At 41.1% G+C, this 19892-nt stretch overlaps 1 protein-coding gene across 1 annotated transcript in view; it reads left to right on the plus strand.

Moving 5' to 3' along the window:
* Positions 1-7574: 7574 nt before the first annotated feature.
* The window catches only part of KIAA0319 (KIAA0319 ortholog), a 42156-nt gene continuing 29838 nt past the window's right edge, over positions 7575-19892 (plus strand). The window contains exons 1-2 of the mRNA XM_018077723.2: positions 7575-7722; positions 16148-16920. Of these exons, the coding sequence (XP_017933212.2) occupies positions 7638-7722; positions 16148-16920 (858 nt within the window). The 5' untranslated portion in view covers positions 7575-7637. The remainder of the gene's footprint in view (positions 7723-16147; positions 16921-19892) is intronic.

A 19892-nucleotide genomic window follows, 5' to 3' on the forward strand; every position in this document is an offset into this window, starting at 1 on the left:
ACATTGTACCTCTGCTGCATAAGGATGCCTCGGTATCTAGTTGGAGCTCACTGTGAGGTGCAGCGTGCTGTGTGTAATAGCATTCTGTCATAATGGCACTTGAACTAGGCAGTCGGTTGAGACCACAAGACTTTGTCACAGGCCTTCAGTCAGCTGTTGGGCAGTAGAAACTTTGAGTTCTGCAAGCTGAAAAAAATTTCAACCACCTTTTATGCATTTTCTTCTGTGATCTGTATTCCTGTTGAAAAAAACCTAATTATATAGCGGAAGAAGCTAGATAGAGAAATTCTGAAATACCCTTCATAGGAGGCTTAGGGCAGGCTAAATAAAAATCCAGAGGATGATGTAAGGATGCTTTGTCTTTCCTCTGTGGTGTGGAAGGGTCAAGATACCATCTTGTTCCTTCAATCTCTTCCTTTCCAGGTCTCACTTAATTTTCATTGTGGAGTACATATTCGATATTGCCTCACTTATCAGTTCTCTCTGCTATGTGCTTGTGAAAATAGAAAACATGGGGACGAAAGTATGATGGTTTGGAGAAATTGCTCAGTAGTTTGACTGCCTTCTGAAGGGACATATTTTGATTAGTGGGGAGTGTGGGGCTCTCAAGTATCTGACAATCTCATTCTGTGCTACTGACTTTTCCTGAGAGTTAGCTTTTGGTTAGTTCCCCCTTCTTGCTGGGCTGGCTGACCTCAGGGTTATACAAATGTTTGTATTGCAAATTAAGTAATAACAATCCTGAAATATTCTGACCTTTTACACTTAATATGTATGCCATAATACGATGTAAATCCGGAGTCTGATAATAGTATTTTTATTTCTCAGCAGAGTAGTTCCACCATTCATTGGTGGGTTTAAAATATTCTGTCCTTCCTTGTAAATAGCTCTCGACACCATATACCCCTGCTAACTCTCTCACCTTTAGGATTTCCACTACTGTTTGCTCTTTCCACAGCAATTGTAATAAAAGCTACTTAAATCTTGTAGAATAAAATTACTCTTTCTGTGAAGCACTGCAGCTCTGTCTTTATTTGTCCAGTTGGTGTCACTTAGCAGTTTACAGAGCTGTGAATACCAGTGGAGCTAGTGGAGCAGGTAGCCTATCCAGCTTAACATGGCAGGGTATTTTCAGCTATTCAGTTTGGTTTTTTATCATGGTTAACTTGTTGTTCGTGCGCTGGACTTGACCAAGGAAATTGATGTAGAGTTGGGATGTAATGCCAGTCTAATGTAAGCCTTCACCAAGGGCTCCCTGTGAAGCCCCTCTGAATAAAGCAGAGAGACATTTGCAATTATTGCTGTATCCCAAGGCTGCAATAACTTTCCATCAGTAGTCATGGTGGTTTTTTTCAAGTATGGGTACCTATTGTTAGAAAATAGTGTGAGAGGAAGGTGACTTTGCACAGGTCACAAGCATTGATGACTCTGCAATATCTTCCACATCTGCTGAAGGGCTTGAAAATTATCTCCTTTATTTAGATGCCTAACCTGTGGCTGTTTTGATAATGTGTTCATACAGTATGTGTTATTGTTAGAACTCCTAGTGTCTGCACATGTCCTGAATTATTCTCTGTATTATTAGGGAAAAATGCTACTGGCCTGAAGTTTTATTTTTCTTTCTTCTGCAGTATTTATACAATGTTAATGCTCAGCTCTTAAGTAACTGTCTTGGGTGTTAGTGCAGGTACAATAACTGATGAAATAACTGATGAAATTTAAATTCTTCATGAGAGGTGGGTTTCCCAAAGGATTGTCTTGTATTATGTTTAATACAAATGTTGGCATATATGCATGTGTGTATACATATATATATATATATATATGTAGAGAGACACGTTCATTAAGTGAACATTACCATGTGTTCATTTACTCAACCAGCCTGCTTTATATAAGAGATACTGTCAGTTCAAATATGTGGGGCTTGTTTTACCTCTGGGTTGAGTTTCACATACTGTTTCAGTATTTATTTTGGCATGTTGCCTGGCTGTGCTAATGACCAGAAGGACAAGAAGGCAAGAAGCCCCTGCCTGCCTTTACCCCCAGTGACAGTGTGGCTGGGCCCAGCGTTCAGGTCCCTCGCTCTCCTCGAGGTTTCTGCTGCCCGGCATTGCTCTCTGACTGCCTTCATGACACCACTTGTTCTTGTCTCTGATTTTGTAAGAGTGCAGGCATTCTGCTACACCTTTTGTAGGGCACCAGCATACTGCCTTATGCTCTATTTGCCGTTTCAGAGCTGCAGGATTCAAATGTATTCCCAGACACAGGTAATTCAGTCCTTACAAATTCTTATGGTTATAGCCCTGGCCTAATTAGGTGTAGGAAGTGGCAATATAGTTCTGCTTGGCTGACTCCTTTCTGTCTCTAAGGGAGAAAGTTACTTCATTCTGCATTAAAGCTAAGATGAAGCAACATGTAGAGTGAGATTTAGGGTGGAGAAGGGGGGGAAAATATTGGCAGTTCCTTTTCCTTGGAAAGCTGTTGTTCTTCATTGTGTTATCTACGAGAAGATGTTGTGGTCCTGATCAGGAACTGCATATGTTTAAAAGATGGTGAAGTTGAAATGTTTGTATAGAGGGATCAGTTCAGAATTCCCTCTTATTCTCTTGGCTAGAGCACTACCAAAACCTGCCAGCTGGACCAGAAAAACATAGCTTTCAGAGTAAGGCAACATATGGATAATACGTGTCTATTTTTACCATACCTGCTTCTCAAAGCTGCCATCCCTCTTCTAGCTAAGAGTTCAAGTCAGACTTGAACTCCTAAGAGCCAAGAAATGCCAAAGTAATTACCAGCAATGCTGGCTGCTTGTGTTGTTATAAAAATCACAGGCTTTGTGATATCAGTGAAGGATAGAGATTCAGCTAGCAAATTAATCTTGCAGCCTGAGTTATTTTTAACTACTGGAATCTCATGGCTTGCTACCTTCTTTAAAATTTAATGTCTTTTGTGTTTGTGTGATGAAACTTGCAGTTTTGGGGAACAGAACAGTGTCATGAGGATGATAAGGGCAGCATTGGATGCATACACTGCAGCAGTGTTTATTGTTTTAACAGTTCAAGAAGGCATGCTGTGTCTGGTGGCTTTGTTCTCATCTGTGGGTCAGAAGCTGTGCACTGAATTGTGACTTTGTGTACTTTGTGTCTGAGCTTGATCCTAATATCAGGAAACACAAGCTAGTGTTGCAGTGAATGCAAACTCTTTTATTATGTGGAAATTAAACATCAATTGATGTGGAGCCACAAAGAAGCGCGGGAGGACACAGTGCTGCTTTTGTGCATTCACTGTATCCTCATGTGTGTGTCCCGTAAGGATTCAGCGGAGATTCTACATGTGGTCCAAAATCTGGCATTTTGTAGCTTTGGCAGGTTGTATTTTCTTAATGTAAATTAAATTAAAAAAAAAAAGAAACTAAACCCACAACCATCTGCTACAAGAACTTGTGTTTCTGAACTCTGGACAAGTAATGCTGAAAAAATCTGGATCACTTGCACAACTTCTCAATGTTTTTCTTAGTGTTGCTAGAAGTAATCATGTGGACTCCTCAGTCAACTGTTCACTAGGAAATAGAAGCTGCTATTAGTCTCATCTTAGTGAGATAGTTAAGTTGCCCTTGCAGAGGAAAAAGGCCTATAAATAAACAAATTATTTTTCTTCCTCTGATCTGGGCTAATTCTGACCTCATGATGTTCTGATACTGAGCCTGATGCATTTTTCCTTAGGCTAAAGGATTAAAAGTCTCTCTTAGGCATCTGATCCATTTGGCTGCTTCTGGGAATGAGTGAAGGTTGCAGCAAATGCACAATATCTCAGAAACCTTAAGCTGCAGTGATAAGCTCTTCTGCAGATCACAGGTTTTGGTGGCTAGCAACTTTTCCAAGTCTAGACAGATTTCCATAGAAACAGGAAAAAATCTGTATGTGAAATTCTGATCTTACTGTAATAATAATTTTTCTACCCTTCATATATGAAGTATTTGGGGTTTGTGGTAATAAGTTGGAAATACTTATTAGGAACATAGCTTATCTCAGCTCCTCTGTTCTCTCTCTCAAAAGCAACAGGAACATTTCAAAAACTGTTGAAAGGTGGAGTTTGATCGTACACTCTGTACATCTCTCTAATTTAGTTTGAATGTTCTGAAATAAAACACTAAATAAAAGCAATAACTTTGAGTAATGTGTTAGAATAAATGTACATGGGCAAGTGTAAGCTGGTGGCTTCAGCTGGAAAGGCTTAAGAAATCATCTCTTTTCAGCTGGAGATCGCTGCCTGCCTAACCGAGAGCCAGGACAGATTCATCAAGGCAAAATCATGCTTGACCAACCTCTTAGTGATGTCATTGTAGCAGTCTGACTTGGTAGATAAGGGGAAAACAGTGGATATTGCCTGTCTTGACCTCAGTAAGGCTTTTGACGTTGTCTCCTGTAATATCCTTGTAGAGAATCTATTAGCTAGGGGCTGGATAAGTAGAGCTTGAGGTGGATTGAAAACTGGCTGAATGGCTCCACCCAGAGTGAGGTGGTCAGTGGCACAAAGCCCAGTTGGAGGCCAGTAACTGGAAATGTAACCCAAGGGGCAGTACTGGGTCCAGTCCTGTTTAACATCTTCATTACTTATCTGGATGGTAGTCCAGAGTATATCCTCAGCAAGTTTGCTGATGACACAAAAGTTGGAGGAGTGCCTGATAGGCCAGATGGTCACAGTGCCGTCCAGAGGGACATGGACAGGCTGGAAAAATGGGCTGACAGGAACCTCATAAAGTTTAGCAAGTGGAAGTGCACATGAGGAAGAACAACTCCATGGGGACATCCCAGCTGTAAAATACATTTGTAGAAAGGGACCTAGGGGTCCTGATGGACACCAGGTTGACCATAAGCCAGCACTGTGCCCTTGCTGCAAAGAAGGCAATTCTTGGAGATACTGGCTCTGTCTGGACATGGTCTTTTGGGAGCCAGGTCCAGGTTGCCCCATTTGAGCTGGGGGTAGACAAGGTGACAAGGTAGACGAAGTCCCTTCCAACCTCAACCATTCTGTAGATTGATTGTCCATCGTGCATTTCAGTGCGAAATTAAACAATTTCATTTGTATCACCTTTACAGTGAAATCGAAAGGTGAGGTCCCATGTTGTGGGGCCTTCAGGACTGACTCTTCCCCTCCTGTGCATAAATGCTCATTTCTGTTCAGTTGCCGATGATACTATTCCTGGACACTGCCAAGGGCTCAGCCATTTCAATGGCCACATTCAGAATGGGATATTTAGAATGTCTTGGCTTAAAAAAAAGAAAAAACTTGTGGTCTTTTTTTTTTCTGTTACAGAAACAGATAACTTTATAGTTGGTGGAAGGACAGAATAACAATTGGGGAATATAAGAGAGCAAAAATGTCCCCACTGCTGAAGATTTTGTATCATAGAAGTAGTACCTGGAAGTGTCCAGACAACCTTTTGCTCTTTCTAAGGTGAAGCCTTACTAAATTAGTTCAAATCGCTACAGAGAAGCACAGCTATATGTATTCCATCAGGAACTGCTTCCTGAGGGAACATCTAATTGCATATATTAAAATACTATCATACAAGGAAGAGTATAGTGTCATGTGTTTCTTTTTTTTTTTCTTTTGGTGACAGTTATTTTTTGTGATCAGAAATAATTTTTCTCATTGTGCAGCATAGGAATAAACTGGGAGACCAACATACTCTGCAGTAAGGCATCTGCCTTGGGAAGGGGACTTTTGATGATGTTCGATAGAACAAAGGTCCCAGAAATCAAGTTATATTTTAAATCAAGAAAAGTTAGGCTTTTGAAAAGTTAGTAATAGTCTCTCCTGGTTTTACAGGGAGCTTGCCCAAAGCCTTATCTTTTTGTACTTGGGATTTATTTTTAAATCTAATTTTTTTTTCATGGTTTTAGTGATGTTCCGTACTCATTTTGCTTGACTTGAGCAGAGTTAGTGTTTGTACCACAAGCTTGAGAAAAAGCTGTCAGAGTCCAGTATGCTCTGACCAGTTCCTTTTAGATATTCCATGTGTAGTCGATGAAATGTTTAATATCAGATTTACTGATTTGGAGATACTTGTTGTGACACAGGATTTCTGATTTTGTGGAGCAACACAAAGCATATGGAAATCACAATGCAAATGTACTTTATGCTTGGCAAAACACAGCAATGGCAGTATACAGTTCTATCATAATACTAATGTGATTCCCATTACTAGTCTCTATATTAAGCTCACCATTGCAACACTGGGAAGGAACATGTGGGTTGAAGCTAGCTCAAGCCCATTACTCTCTTCAGAATTCTTTTGCTAGTTGTTCAGTTTTTATGCTCTGTATTGGGTTGAGCCACCTATTCGCTGTGTGCATGCTGGTCTGGCTAGCTCTGGGAGACGTTCACACTCTTTAATGAATAAGTGGGAGAAACATTTACACATCAGTGGATCCACTCAGCTGTTGATAGAACAACACCTATCATTCTAAAACACTGCCAACCTCTGGTCCCCTTTGTATTGAGATAAATACAGGGCTTGCTTTGGAAAAGCTGCGGTCAGTCACAGAAGTTGCAAACCAAGGTCCAGATGCTCATGTGCTTTACAGACATGCCATCTAGAAAAGATCCCTTCTCAAAGAGCAAAAGTCCAAATGCTGAGCTGCTAGGGTTTCTAGTCTAGTTCAGTCAGCCTTAGCACATCTAAGTAACTTCTTTTGCAAGGGAAAAAGAACAAGATGATCTTTCATCATATAAAATTATGTGTGGTAAGGAACCTTCCAAGAGCATCCAGTTAGCAGCATTTCCATCGTATGTAGATACAGGCAGTTGAAAGATGAAAGTCACATAATGAACATCAAAGGGAGTTGACTGAGATACTCTGCCTTGAGAAGGGCTGTTCACTGAAAAAATCACTACCTGTGTTTTCATTTACAGAAATATTTTTTGGTCAAGCATCCATCTAAGATCCTTGGGGCAGCAGGGGCGGGAGTGGTGAGTTTGGCTAAACTAGCTTTTTTTCTTGCATGAATAATGTTGCTTTGAGCTATTCATTCCTTACCTCTATTTGTTGCTTAGTCTACCTTGTTTGTAGAATTTAGTGTCATGGCAAGGAATGTCTCCCTAGAAATTCTGGAGAAGTGTCTGTTTTCATTTACCTTGGTAGCTGAGGGAGAACAGCTTGAGGGTTGCCTCAAGAGCTACCTTAACACTGCATGGATTTTAGCACAAACAATACTGTCTATGATTCCTCATTTAAGGGTACATGCTAGTTTCTGTTTCAAGTCAGAGGAAAACCAGGGACTGGATAGATAACTGCAAACAGAATTTGTGTGAGTTTTGAGGTAGAGTAGCCCAAGCACGCAAATCTTTCTGGGACGTTTCTGCATCTTCTGAAAAGAGAAAGAGATTTCCAGGTAGGTAATTTGTTCTGTGTCTTCAGCTTGCCTGATCTACTGTGTCATCCATCAAGAAGTCAGGAAGTAATGATAAAGCCTGCATGTCAACTGTCTATTGTCTGTTACTGTGACATTCTAATTAATGCTCACATCTGACCTATTTTTTCCTGGGCTGTCTGTTGCAGTGCTTGATGGACACAGGAGGGAACTAAACAGTGTAAGAGGAAACCGACGTTAAGACCCAGAATTTCGACACACATGAAAAAGCGGTTGTCACTGCCTTCGTGGTGCAGTATGGCATTCGGACCTGGTGTCCTCTGCCTGCTCCTATGGGCAATAACAGGTAGGAGTTTACTTCTTGTGTGTCTGAGTCACCCAGAGAAGAGAAGCATATGCTCCTGGAGTGTGCATACAGCTGTGAAGGAAATACAGATAAGGCAAGAACTGGAGAATCTTGTGACTTCTCAATCCAAAAATCTTTGAGAAGGTACAGCTTCATAACTGGCAGTTGACTGCAATGGAAGAAGGCAATTGCGAGTAGCTGTGTGGAACCAGTTTCAGCAGGCTGTTTCATGGGAGATCCATGGTACAAGAAAGGGTAGTGGGAAAGTTTAAAGCGTTTTCCTTTTATTTCTCTTCAGGTCAGCAATTTAAGAATGATGTATTGATTGTATTCTAAGCTACTTCTTTGTTCCAAAGTGTCATACGATGGTTGATATATGAGAAGCATAAATGCATTTGTTCACATCTGTCACCTCATCATCCTCCCTACAAACATATATTTCCCACCAAGGACCACAGGGTAGTCCTGTAAATTTCTGCTTCAGCCACAGGAATAGGTAAATTATTTCCACAATCAGACAGATGCAGAATGATAGTAATTCTTAGTGCTACCACTGTATCATAGAGAGACTTAATCTGGGGCAGGTAGTTTTGATATGGCAAGTGCAGAAAAGTATTTGCAGAAGTGGGGTTTATTTTCTTAAAAGACAGTGTTTGAATTCTGGCTTTGGAGATACTGGCAGCATCCATATTAGCAGGAATTGAGAAAATAACAGTTATCTGACTTTCTTCTCTTAAAGTAAAAACAGGATGGGCTGTTTCATGAGGGAGAGCCTTGCTTAATGTGCTAAGGCTTAAACTGACTACTGAATTTGGAAAAGTTGGGTGAAGGGGGGTAGGTATTAACCTACAGCTGAGGAGAGATAGGCATTAACTATAGCTGTGCTCTCATCTGGTTCAAAGTAGATATCAAGATCACCCTGAGGATCTTATAGTGCCAATTTCTTTGAGAAGAACATGGAGCTGAAGTGTTTGTTGCTGTAGTAAACAAGTATGCCTTTTAGAAATAAAATGCTCTCCTATGAGATACTGAGTACCTGCTGTAGGGTCCATACTAGTATCTTTGGAAAAAAACTCACAGCAACTTCAACAGAAGACAGTAATGTGCAGTAAATACTGGATTTTGCCTGTAGAGAATGTCACAGTTTCATGCTTTTAATAATACTGTTAATTGTTAGCAGACTAGAATATCTTCCACATGCATATAGAAAGTTATCAGTCTTTAGCTCCAAATTTGCTATCCTTTCTTGGTTTATCTGAGAATAAGACCATTGCTCTCAGACTGTTGGCTGTATTTCAAGCCTCTCCTTGTATCTTAGGTACCAACACACAGTGTTCAGAGGATAATATAATCTAATATCTCATATTATTTTAATAAAAATGTAAGAATTTATTTCCATCTTGATAATTTGCAGTATTTTTTAATCCAATTAATATTTACTCTAATTAAACTGGAAGGTTCTTGCTGATTTCCAGGATATGTTTGCTGAAATACATCAGTAGATGCTCAGCTTTTTTAAGTCAAAAGGACTTCTTTTTAGTGCAGGCTTTAAGGTGAATTTACTCAGGCTCAGGAATTTGCTGGATGTTCATTCTGCAATTTTTTTCTGCACATGAACTTGTGCTTTTAAGAGCCACTTTTTGTTAAAAAAACCCAAGTCATCTTATGTTTTAATTTAAAATAATGAGAAGACTGACTTTATATAGGAAAGGAAGGCTTGACATTTCATTGCTGAGAGAACAGAGAAACAGATTCACTGGTGAATATTGTTGGAAGGATATTGAAGAATATGCTCTAGTCAGAAGAAATATAGATGGGCTACTCTGTCCTGTTTAGGTGACATTTATTTGGTTTTATTCTGTGCATGGTGGCTTTTGACTAATAGTGTTTGACTGCTTTTCATGAATGTGGTACGTTGATCTTTGCTGGCTGTCAGGTGCTCAGCAAATCACTTTATCATTTCCCCTTCTCAGCAAGATGGGAGAGAAAAATATGACTAAAAACTCATGGATGGAGATCAGGACAGAGAGGTCCTGTACTAATTACAGTCAATAGCAAACAAGACGACATAGGGAAGTAGTTTAATTTATTGTTGATTAATCAGAGTAGGATAATGAGAAATAAGAATATCATAGGTTTACTTGTTCTAAAAATCCAAGCAGAAATTTTCCTTTCCCCTGTCCCACTGTAAGAGAAGGAGGTTGAATGAGGAGGGGGAAGGGGTAATTGACTGTACGAAAGAATTAGCTGGCAGACCTGCATTCCAGGTTGATGGCCCTTCCAAAACTGCAGGGAGGGGGGAGGAGTTTTTCTCCTCCTCTCCTTGCAATGGGGGACACTTCATGTTTTGCCTTAATGGGGGCAAGGTGTGTGCTGGAAAAGCTCTGAGGCCATTTTTGCTCTCGGCCTGGTCATCTGGCTGTTCTCCGGCCTCTTGCCTGCGGTCTGCTCTGTCGCCAGCTGGGCCTGCTCAGAGTTTATCAGAGAGTTTGTGCTTGGCAAGGAAAGGGGGGAGTCCCGACCACAGCCAGCTGCAGACATCGTGAGTTTTGTGGGAGAGAACCCGCCCTCCTTTTCCCCTTTTTTCCCCTTCACCTCCTCAGTGGTGGGGGGGAAGTCTCCATTGTCGGCTTTTCCCATGCACCGGGGCCTGAAGTGGTGACTGCCAGAGCCCAGCAGTGCCCTCTGCTGACCAACACCGAGCACTGCAGGCTCTGCTCCTCCAGTGGTCCAACAGCCCCCAGTGCCCACCGTGATGAGAGTCGCGCTAGAGGACAGAGAAGTATCAAACTGTTTCCTTTTTGAAGGAGACTTTTGGGTACAGGATTATTGTTTAGTTGTTTTTGTGTTCTTTTGCCGTTTTTGCCAATATACATATATTCTTTAATAAAGGGTTGTTATTTCTTCCTTTTTCCATACTTCTTCAATTGGAGCCTCTTAATTTCAGATTTACAATTGCTGAGAGAGAGGAGTTTGGTCTACCTCATAACTCATCCTTCTTAACAAAAAACTTCAGTCTCCTTAAACTGAGACAAAGAACTAATGTAAAGACACCTTCCCCTCACTTCTTCCTTCTTCCTAGACTCAACTTCACTTTCAGTTCTTCTGTCTTCTTCCCCTTAGAGGCTCAGGGCATGAGGAATGAGGGTTGCAGTCTGTTCATAGTGCTTCATCTCTTTTGCTCCTTTCTCCTCATGCTCTTTCCCTGCTCCAGCATACAGCCTTTCCCATGGGCTCAAATTCTTGAAGAAGTGCTCAACATGGGTCCTTTCCACAGGAAAATCCTTCGGGAACAGGTTGCTCCAGTGTGGATCCCCTTTTGGGCCACAGATCCTGCTGGAAAATGTGTTTCTGTGTGGGGTCCTCTTCATGGGGTTGCATTTCAGGCCAGGATCCTATTCCAGTCTGGATTCTCTGTGGGTTCACAAGTTCCTTCAGAGCTTATCCAGCTGCTCTGAGGTTGAGTCCTTCACAGGCTGAAGGGTAGATACCTGCTTCATTGTGGATGTCCATGGACTGCGGGAGGACAACATGCTTGGTCTTCACCGCAGGCTGCAGGGGAATCCCTGCACTGGTACCTGGAGCACCTCCTCCCCCTTCTTCACTGGCCTTTGTGTATACAGGATGTTTTTTCTCATGTTTTCTTACTCTTCTCTCCTGCCTGCTGCTGTTGTGCCAGGTGTTTTGTCCCTTACTAAATACATTATCACAGAGAAGCTGTCGCCATCCCTAAATGGGTCAGCCTTGGCCAGTTGTGGGTCTGTTTTGTAACTGGCTCTGTCCTGACATGGGGCAGCTTCTGGTGTCTTCTCGCAGAAGCCATCCCTGCAGTCTGTTTCCCTCCCCCAACTCCCAAAACCTTGCACATAAAACAATGAAAAACAAAGCTAGAACAGTAGGCAGATCACCTAATGGATGCAGATATCTATCACTGACTAATGTTTGTGCCTCTCGGGATGCTTGAGCTGGATGTGGCGATAGGTATTAGTGTGTATCATGCCTCTGTCACTTACCATCTTATGCATTTTGAAAGATTTGCTTCCAAAACCTGTGGATGCAGCTCCTAATTTAGCCATATAGACATTCTTCATAATGCTTATAATCTCATTTCACTGTCTTGTATCCATTCATTTGTGAAATCAGCTTATATTGAAATACATTTAAATTATTCTGACCATTAATTATTATTTTTATGCTAATGTATAAAAGAAAATAACTTTTTTTCCTTATGAGAGATAGAAGACATTGCTATAGAAGACGTTGCTTTCCAGCACAGAACCAACAGTTTACTTTGCAACTGGGAATCCAATACCTCGGAATCAATTCAGTCTAGCTCTCATCTTGAGCAGGCATGTTCTAATTTGGTATTTGAGGCAGACCTTGCAAATACTGCTATTGAAATGCATTTCTGCAAATATAAGAGTTCTTATGTCTGACTCTCAGTTTTCTCATACTTTATGTGTGCATATTGTGTGCTTTGTTCTGAGATTATCCACTCCAAGAAAAATTCAAAGAGGGATTGGCAGGTAATTTCACTCGCAGGTGTTGTGCAGTTTAGTCTCCTGCTTCTAACTCCATGCAGTCCAGCTGTAAGATTTATGACCTCCCTCTCAGTGCTGTGCTGCCAGCAAGAAGGTAATGGGAAGTGATTCTGATCAAATGTCACTTTTCTTGGTGCAAAGTCTGAATCTGAGCTCTTCTCTATTGCATGTTCCCTCTTGCCCCTTCTTTCTGCTTCTTGTTGGACTGCTTGCTGCTGGGGAAAACAAATAGAGCAGTTCTGTCTTTGCAGGTTTCAATACTGGGGTGATTAGCCGTGATGAACCTTGTGTTAGTACAGTGTCACAATTTGCTACTTACTGACTAAAGAATATTTGCTGCCAAATCATTCAAGTGCTCATGGTTGTGTGAGCATGGGGGAGAGCATCTGTTAGGTTTGGCAGTTAGTTTCCATGTCCCCTTGAGGAAAGGTCTCCATCCAGCTGTGACAGAGGAACAGCGGTGTTCCTGTTGGGCTCTCGACATCAACAGACTCATACACCAAGGTGTGAAGGAGTGGTAGCATGCAGCTCAAAGGGTGTGGACGTTCCCTCATTAAAGGAAGGAATCTCTGTAGAGTGAAACTATATTCTACCATGTGGCTGTTTAAGAGGGTTTTAGTGGGGGGTATGGGTTGGCTTTTTAAGGGTAATTGACTTGCCTGACTAGGTCTTTGGGTATGTCAGTGTTGTCCTACTGCAGACATAACGGTACAGCTAAAAGGAAGGAGAACACTTTCAGAACTTCTAGGCTTTTGGCTCATGCTCCAGAGGGTTTTCAGGGCTTGTAATAAAGGGAAACAGTCTTTCTATTGGTAACTTGAATGAGTACTTCAGAAGCAAACAGTATTGCGTGATGCTAGTTTTTTTGCTCTTACTGGTCAGAGTAGAACAGTGTTTTAATGTCTTGAGTTCAGTTAACAAGGAAAATAGCTGTTCTATGACCTCTCACAGCAGGTAATAGTGTAGCAGACACAAATTTTACTATGTGACCTTTCACATGGCACACTTTCAGTAATTTTTATGTAAAAATAGACTTCCCTACCCCTATTTGAGCCCATTGCAGACTGGAGATTGGATGGGATGAAGGGGAATATGAAATTAGAGATCAGATTAAGTTCACTCTAAGTAGATATATTTTCCATGTGAAGACAACTAATGTACACACACCTAGTGTGAGGTTGAAATAGCCTGCTAAATTCATCCTTTCTTGAGTACCTGTTGCTACATTCCAACTCAGGTATAAGACTAGCTGAAGCAAGAGATGAAACTTTCATTACTTTGAGATTTGGATTGCACTGTTAGATTTAATTTAGAGTTGTCAGGGAAATAATTTTCTCACTGTACAGAAATTCAGAAGTTTAATGTTTTTTCCATTCTTTATTGGGATGAAACCAAGGCCTTCTGAATTTGAAAAAGCAGGTAGCTAAGACCTGTGATTAGGTTGCTTGCTTGTGAGATTTAGGTTCCAAGTGTTTAATTATTTTAGGAATGTACTGGCCTTGTTTCTCACAATGGCTAATGGAGCACCATTAATTTTGAGGAGGTCCACTCTGCAGTGTGGTAACTAATGTGGCAGAGAGATTTGAACCTCATTGAGGACTTGAAGTGTGTCCTGAGGTTAGAGCTGTGGAGTATCCCACTTGCATAAGCCTGTCTCTAAGACAAGAATTGTTGGTCATTCTTTTCTGAACAAATAAATAATGAACTTTCAAATTTGTTTGAACAGGTTGGTCACTTTCTCCTTCAGGGATGAAGTAGAGAAGGGGAGGGGATGAAAACAGTCCTCAAAGGAGTTTTTCTAGCCCATATTAATAGTCCTGTTCCTGAAGTATTAATTGTTACTGATTTAATATTGCACATTTGCACGGAATTACGTTCCTCTTTTACCCTTTTAAAGGCCTGTTTCTCATCCCTCCACTGACTTACAGGATTAACTAAATTGATATGGTTGCAAAAGGACAGAATGGTTGAATGGGCTGCCTGACTCCTATACTCCATTTTAATCCAGAGCTCTTCTGGCTCCCCTGTTGTGCAGGCAACTTAAAGGAAAGACTTGTGATGACAATTCATATTCTCTGCCAGGGTCTTACATTGTTGGAGGTAAGAGGGAATGTAGAGAAAAAGTTTATATGCAATGTGAAAGAAAAAACTGCACAAATCTTGGGCATCACCCGGGTACACATAAAGGTACTACATATCTAGGCTGTTAGAGCAGGATAGGTTTCAAGTGCATGTTGCCCTGGATAGATTTTTTCACTGGAAGTGTAAAGTGGAAGAGGAGACAGCATCCCAGTTCTGTGTGAAGGAGCAACTAGAGTCAAAAAATGGTACTTGAAACTCTTTATCCTTTTTGTCATCTTCCTATTCGACTATATCTATTTGCAAGTCATCAAGCTTTTTTAAAATTTGGTTTTGTTTCATGTTTTTCCTCACTCTCCACAGCCAGCTCTGCAAACCAACATAACGTTTTGTCCACTCTATCCCTCTGTATGCAATACAATTTTTTTGATTGTTGGTTTTTTTGGTTTTGTTATTTTTTTGTGCTGAACTTAACTTACTTTGCAAGCTTCCATTCATCCCAGGCAACATGATACCTCACAGGTATTTCAGTAGCTGTGTTAATGACTTGTGAAGGATGGTGCTCCAGTTTAGCCCAGAAGATGTGGTGGGAACTGTAGTGTGGTGCTGGACACAGCACATGTGTAGGAGAATCCCTGCATCTCCAAGGCTCATGGAGACCTAGCCCCTATGGCCAACCTACTCCTACTCCTTGATTTCATTTTCCTGCCCCTCAACTCATTAGTCAAGCTGCCTTTTTCTTTTTCTACTGCCCTATAGTATTGTGAATAATGAGGTTGCTGCTGCCAGAACTCAATTGTTAATGACATTAACAGAAATGCAAAGCAGACAGAGTCAACTTTGTCTTTCGTTACTGTTAGCTCCACAATGGTGACATGTTTGTTTTAATTTGTTGAGTTAGCAAGTCTAGTTGAAAACCAGAAGAAGAATGTCCTGGTTTTACTCAGCTATTTCTTGAAGCATGATCAGGTTTTTCAAGTTGCATTTTAGAGAGAGAAGTTCTGAAGAGCAATTATAACCAGGGGAAAAAATCCACCTAGAAAAGATGTTAAAAAATTGACTGAGATATACAGGATGTCGGTTCATACTTGTTTTGAACACTTCACACTCAGTCTGTGATGTGCTATGAAATTAATTCTGATGTCATTCTAAAAGATTTCAACTTCACTACGAATGAAGGAAAGATGCTCCATACTGAAGCAAGCTGTTGGGATTTCACATGAACTGTTGGGTAAAGCAGCAAAAGTTTGAGAATTTATCCAGATTTTGTATGAAGCCCAGCAATTATGTTGGAGTGAGGAACTCTTCATGAAGTTCAGATGAGATGACAAATCTTTCTCCTTTGTAGATTTTTGCTGCCTTCTACCTCAAGTGAAACAATGACATTCTACAGCATCTTATTTAAGTTTTTTTTTTAAATGTATTTTGCTTACTATGCTGTAGGGGTAATGAAGGTACCCCATGATTTATTTTTTTTCTGTGTGTTCCCTGCTTTGTTCTTGTTTTTAAGTGCTGGCAACTCATTTTTCTCTCTATGTATTTGTATTTGTGACACAGGAGTAAAAGGTACGTTTGCAAAACATATCAAGATCCTATGCTGAAAAATCCTCCAAAGTACAAATACTACTGCAAAGGGATATGATGAAAAAAAGGGAGCGGTGATGTTAGTGAAAGAAAATGAGCTTTTTTAACCAGGGTGCCACCTGTCTTTATCTTGTTTTCTGTGATAAGCCATTTATAGTCACAGTAAACTATATTGTGGCTTGGTTGTAGTGCTGTGCCTTATGTTCGTGGTGTTGTTTCAGGTTCCAGTTGTGAGCAGTGCAGAGAAGGAGCCGCGTACTCAGGTGCAGTAATATCTCCCAACTTAGAAACCACTAAAATTATGCGAGTTCCTCATGCCATGTCAGTGTCCGACTGCATCGCAGCTTGTTGTGACCTCTCTGGTTGTGACTTGTCCTGGATGTTTGAACAACGTTGTTACATCGTGAACTGCCAACACGAAGAGAATTGTAAACCTAAAAAAATTGAAACTGTAAAGTCCTATCTTACTTTTGTGCTGAGGCCTTCTCAGAGGCGAGCCTCGCTGCTAGGACTTGGGCAAGTGATCCCAAGCATGGTCCACTCTCTGGGACACCAGAATGAGCCATCTGAGGAAGTGAGTAGCCTGAAGAAGCTGTCTCTGCTTGGCAAAGATCCCAGCCTTGAGGAGATACCTGAATACATTGATGATTATAAAGAGTTGGAGGAGGACCCATTTCAGATGGGCATCAAACATGAGCAGAAGGAGAGCACAGATTATGCTGACTGGGGCCTGATGATGGCAGGTGAAAATGGCTTCAATGCTTCCACAAGTGATGACGGAGATAACCAGGAAGACTTTGCTGAAAAGAAAGGGGAGGCTGTGAAGGTGGAAGGCCTTTCAAATAAAAATGTCTCTGAATTGAACTCTGTCGCTGAACACTCCATAGACAAGTTGTCATCCCTCCTGGAGATTACACCATTCCCTGGGAAGACATTTGAAAGGGAAGCAGCTGTTCAACTTCTTGCGCAACCTGATGATGCTTTGCAAAAAGAGGTATGTTTGCCCCTCAGCAGGCAGAGTATAGTGAGGCTACTTGGCAACTGTTTTGTTTTTCAAATCTGTGAAAATCTGAGATAATTGCTTTGTAATATTACAGCACTCAAATGACTTAACAGTCCTGTTATAGTGTAGAAAAGGCTGAAGGGAAGAGGATTGTCTTAATAGGCAGATAAATCACCAAAGGATTTTTTTTTTAAATCAGATGATAAGGAACAGAGCTCCTTTTGGGGCACTGTGGGGTTTCCTTGGAAGTTTACTAATGAGTGAGCTTGGAACCTGGTGTAATAGTGTTACAGTTGTCTTCACTTCTGACCCATGGTGACTCATTGGAAGTTAGCAGAGCAATAGTAGTGGATCCTCTAGTATTCAAAGGCCAAGACCAGTAAACCAGAGTAAACCAAGACCATATAAGTTCAATAAGAACTTATATGTGACAATAAGAAAAGTAAATTACACACTTAAAATCTACTATATATATATACTTAAGTAAGATGGACCTGTTCTCTATTTATGCCAACCAGTTTGATCAGTTGAGTCTAAAGGGGCCCTGGTTTCTTAAGATCAGTTGAAAAGTTGAAACAGGCTATAAATTCAACATTCCCTGGGTTTGACACTCCTGCCAGAAAGAGGAAATTAAGCAGTATTAGCTGACTTGCTCTAAATTCCACCAGATTTTGTAACCAGCACCTACTTGTCACTTACTGTAAAAATTGTAATGTATTGACATTACTGTAGGGAAGAAAAATACAAGTTAATAAGAAAGTTGCATGAAATCTGTGACAACTGAGATTCTTGGACGGAATGACTGAAATGGCAAAAGTATGTGAGGAGAACAGCAAGTCTATATGTACTGTCTAACTTGGATACCATTGCAGCCTAAGGGTGTGGCAGTTTCTGGGTTCTGCTTTGAGATCTTATAGATGTTTTAAGAACTGGTTTTGGGGGTTATCTGGGAGTGTTATGAGGAAAATGGGTGGTTGTTGTAGCTGGGAGGGGAAAGCTAGCAGAGGCTGGAGCCTCTAGCAGCTTCTCACAAGCTCTGTCCGCTGTTCTCGATCAAAGGGTGCCTTGGGTTTTTGCCCTAGTCTGCTCACGATCACAGAGGGGTGATGCACCCCTCCAGCATGTGCTCGGGAGAGGACCTCTCTCCAAGACCTCTGCCTAGAGGTGGCAATGAACTAGTCAGGAGTTTATATGGGTCAGGGCTGGCAGGTCAACTGCTGTGGGCAACATGAGGGTGCATGTCTGCCCCAGACCGCCTGGTCAGGAAGAAGAAAATAAAGACTTAAGGCAACTGGGAGGAGCCTCATATTAACAGCCCTGGTCCTCAGGGAAGATTTAAGCCATCCAAATGCCTACTGGGAGGGCAAGAGAGCAGGGCACAAGCAATGAAGGAGGTTTCTGGAGGATGTTGATGATAACTTCAAGAAGTTATCAGAGGTCATTGAGGAACTGAGGAGAGAGACTCTGCTGGACCTCACCCTTACAGGCAAGGAGGGATTTGTTAGGGATATGACTGTGAGGTGGAGGCTTTTAAGAGGAGCAGGAATAAGTTAGAAAGCAGGGTCACAACCATGGGCTTTAGTAGAGCAGTCTTTGGCCTGTTGTGGGATCTGCTTGGAAGACTCCCAAGGGAGATTGTCCATGAGAGCAGGTTGCTTTTTGAGGATCACTTCCTCTAGGCTCAAGATAGCGTGTGACTTTTATGATTGTCTAAGTTGGTCTGAAGTGTATTGGCATGAGTGAAAAGAGATTAGAACTCATCTTCATTTGTATGGAAGAACATTTGATAGCAGATCAAGTGCTATTGCAGGTTGAAAAGTGGGTTCTCATTCTACAAGCAGAGTTGATGATGGGAGATTTGTTTTAAAAAGTTTCTACCACGCATGCCTTGAAATGAGCATAATTAACATGGGGGTTTAGAAGAGAGGGCTGGATCCTAATAGTTTTTTTTCTTAGCATGCATATGTGTATATATGAAGAGTGTAATACCAAAGTATGCTGTCCCTACTGATAAAGTTTGGAGTGACATTCTGTCATGCACTAGTGTTGCAGTTAATTCTAACAAAGGGCAATAGCTGAGCTGCTTTTACAAAGTTAAAATTTAGGACATCCCGCCACTGCTGTACTACAGTTTACAAGCATTTTTCAGTTATTGCCTGTGCTATGTGCTGGAAATTAAGCCACAGCAAGAACCTGTGGTAGCTCCATACACCACCATGTTTGTGCACTTTGGGCATGCAGTAACACTTGAAACTTGCCTCCACTGCATTTTGCTGTCAAATGGAAGACCATTAGCACTGTGCTAATCTTTAGGCACTTGTCAGGATCTGTACTGACTGTGCCTTCTGCCTTACAGAAGCCATGAAACTTTGAGTTCACCTAAACTATGTGGCAGAGCTGAGCAAGTTTGTTCCCTGTCTCTAAGGGATCATGTGATTACCGTTTTATGAAAGTTGAGATTTCACATCCTGCAATATATATATATAATATATATATATGGTCAAACCTACTTTGTAAATCTCTACTTTGATTTTGCTACCCCCGCCAGAATAGAAAGATTTTTCTTTCTCTTTGTGCACCGACTGCGTAGATGGGTGTTTATTATAAAGTGAAATGGAAAAAAACCCTATTTCTTATTGGGACACAAAGAAGTCATTCTTGTGTGATCTTTATATTAAGCTAACATTATGCTAGCACAGCCACTGAAATTCCAGTAGAAAGGCTGAGGAATGAGATTACTTCTTTCAGTGCAGAAGGGATAAAACTCCAAACCTAGGTCAGTCTTTATCCCCAGCTGGTAGTGATGCTGAGGAGCCGGTAAGACAGCTGTAGTTAGATGATCAGGAAGTGCTCTGTGAGCAGAGCTGCAGAAGATGGTTGATGGGATAGCATTGAAAACTGGTCATGACATGTATGGAGAAATTACTCTAAAGATGCTCTATTAATGTAAAGAAAGAATCTGG

This window comes from Manacus vitellinus, unplaced genomic scaffold, assembly GCF_001715985.3.
Source record: "Manacus vitellinus isolate BGI_N305 unplaced genomic scaffold, ASM171598v3 scaffold_39_pilon, whole genome shotgun sequence".
Classification (NCBI taxonomy): Eukaryota; Metazoa; Chordata; class Aves; order Passeriformes; family Pipridae; genus Manacus; species Manacus vitellinus.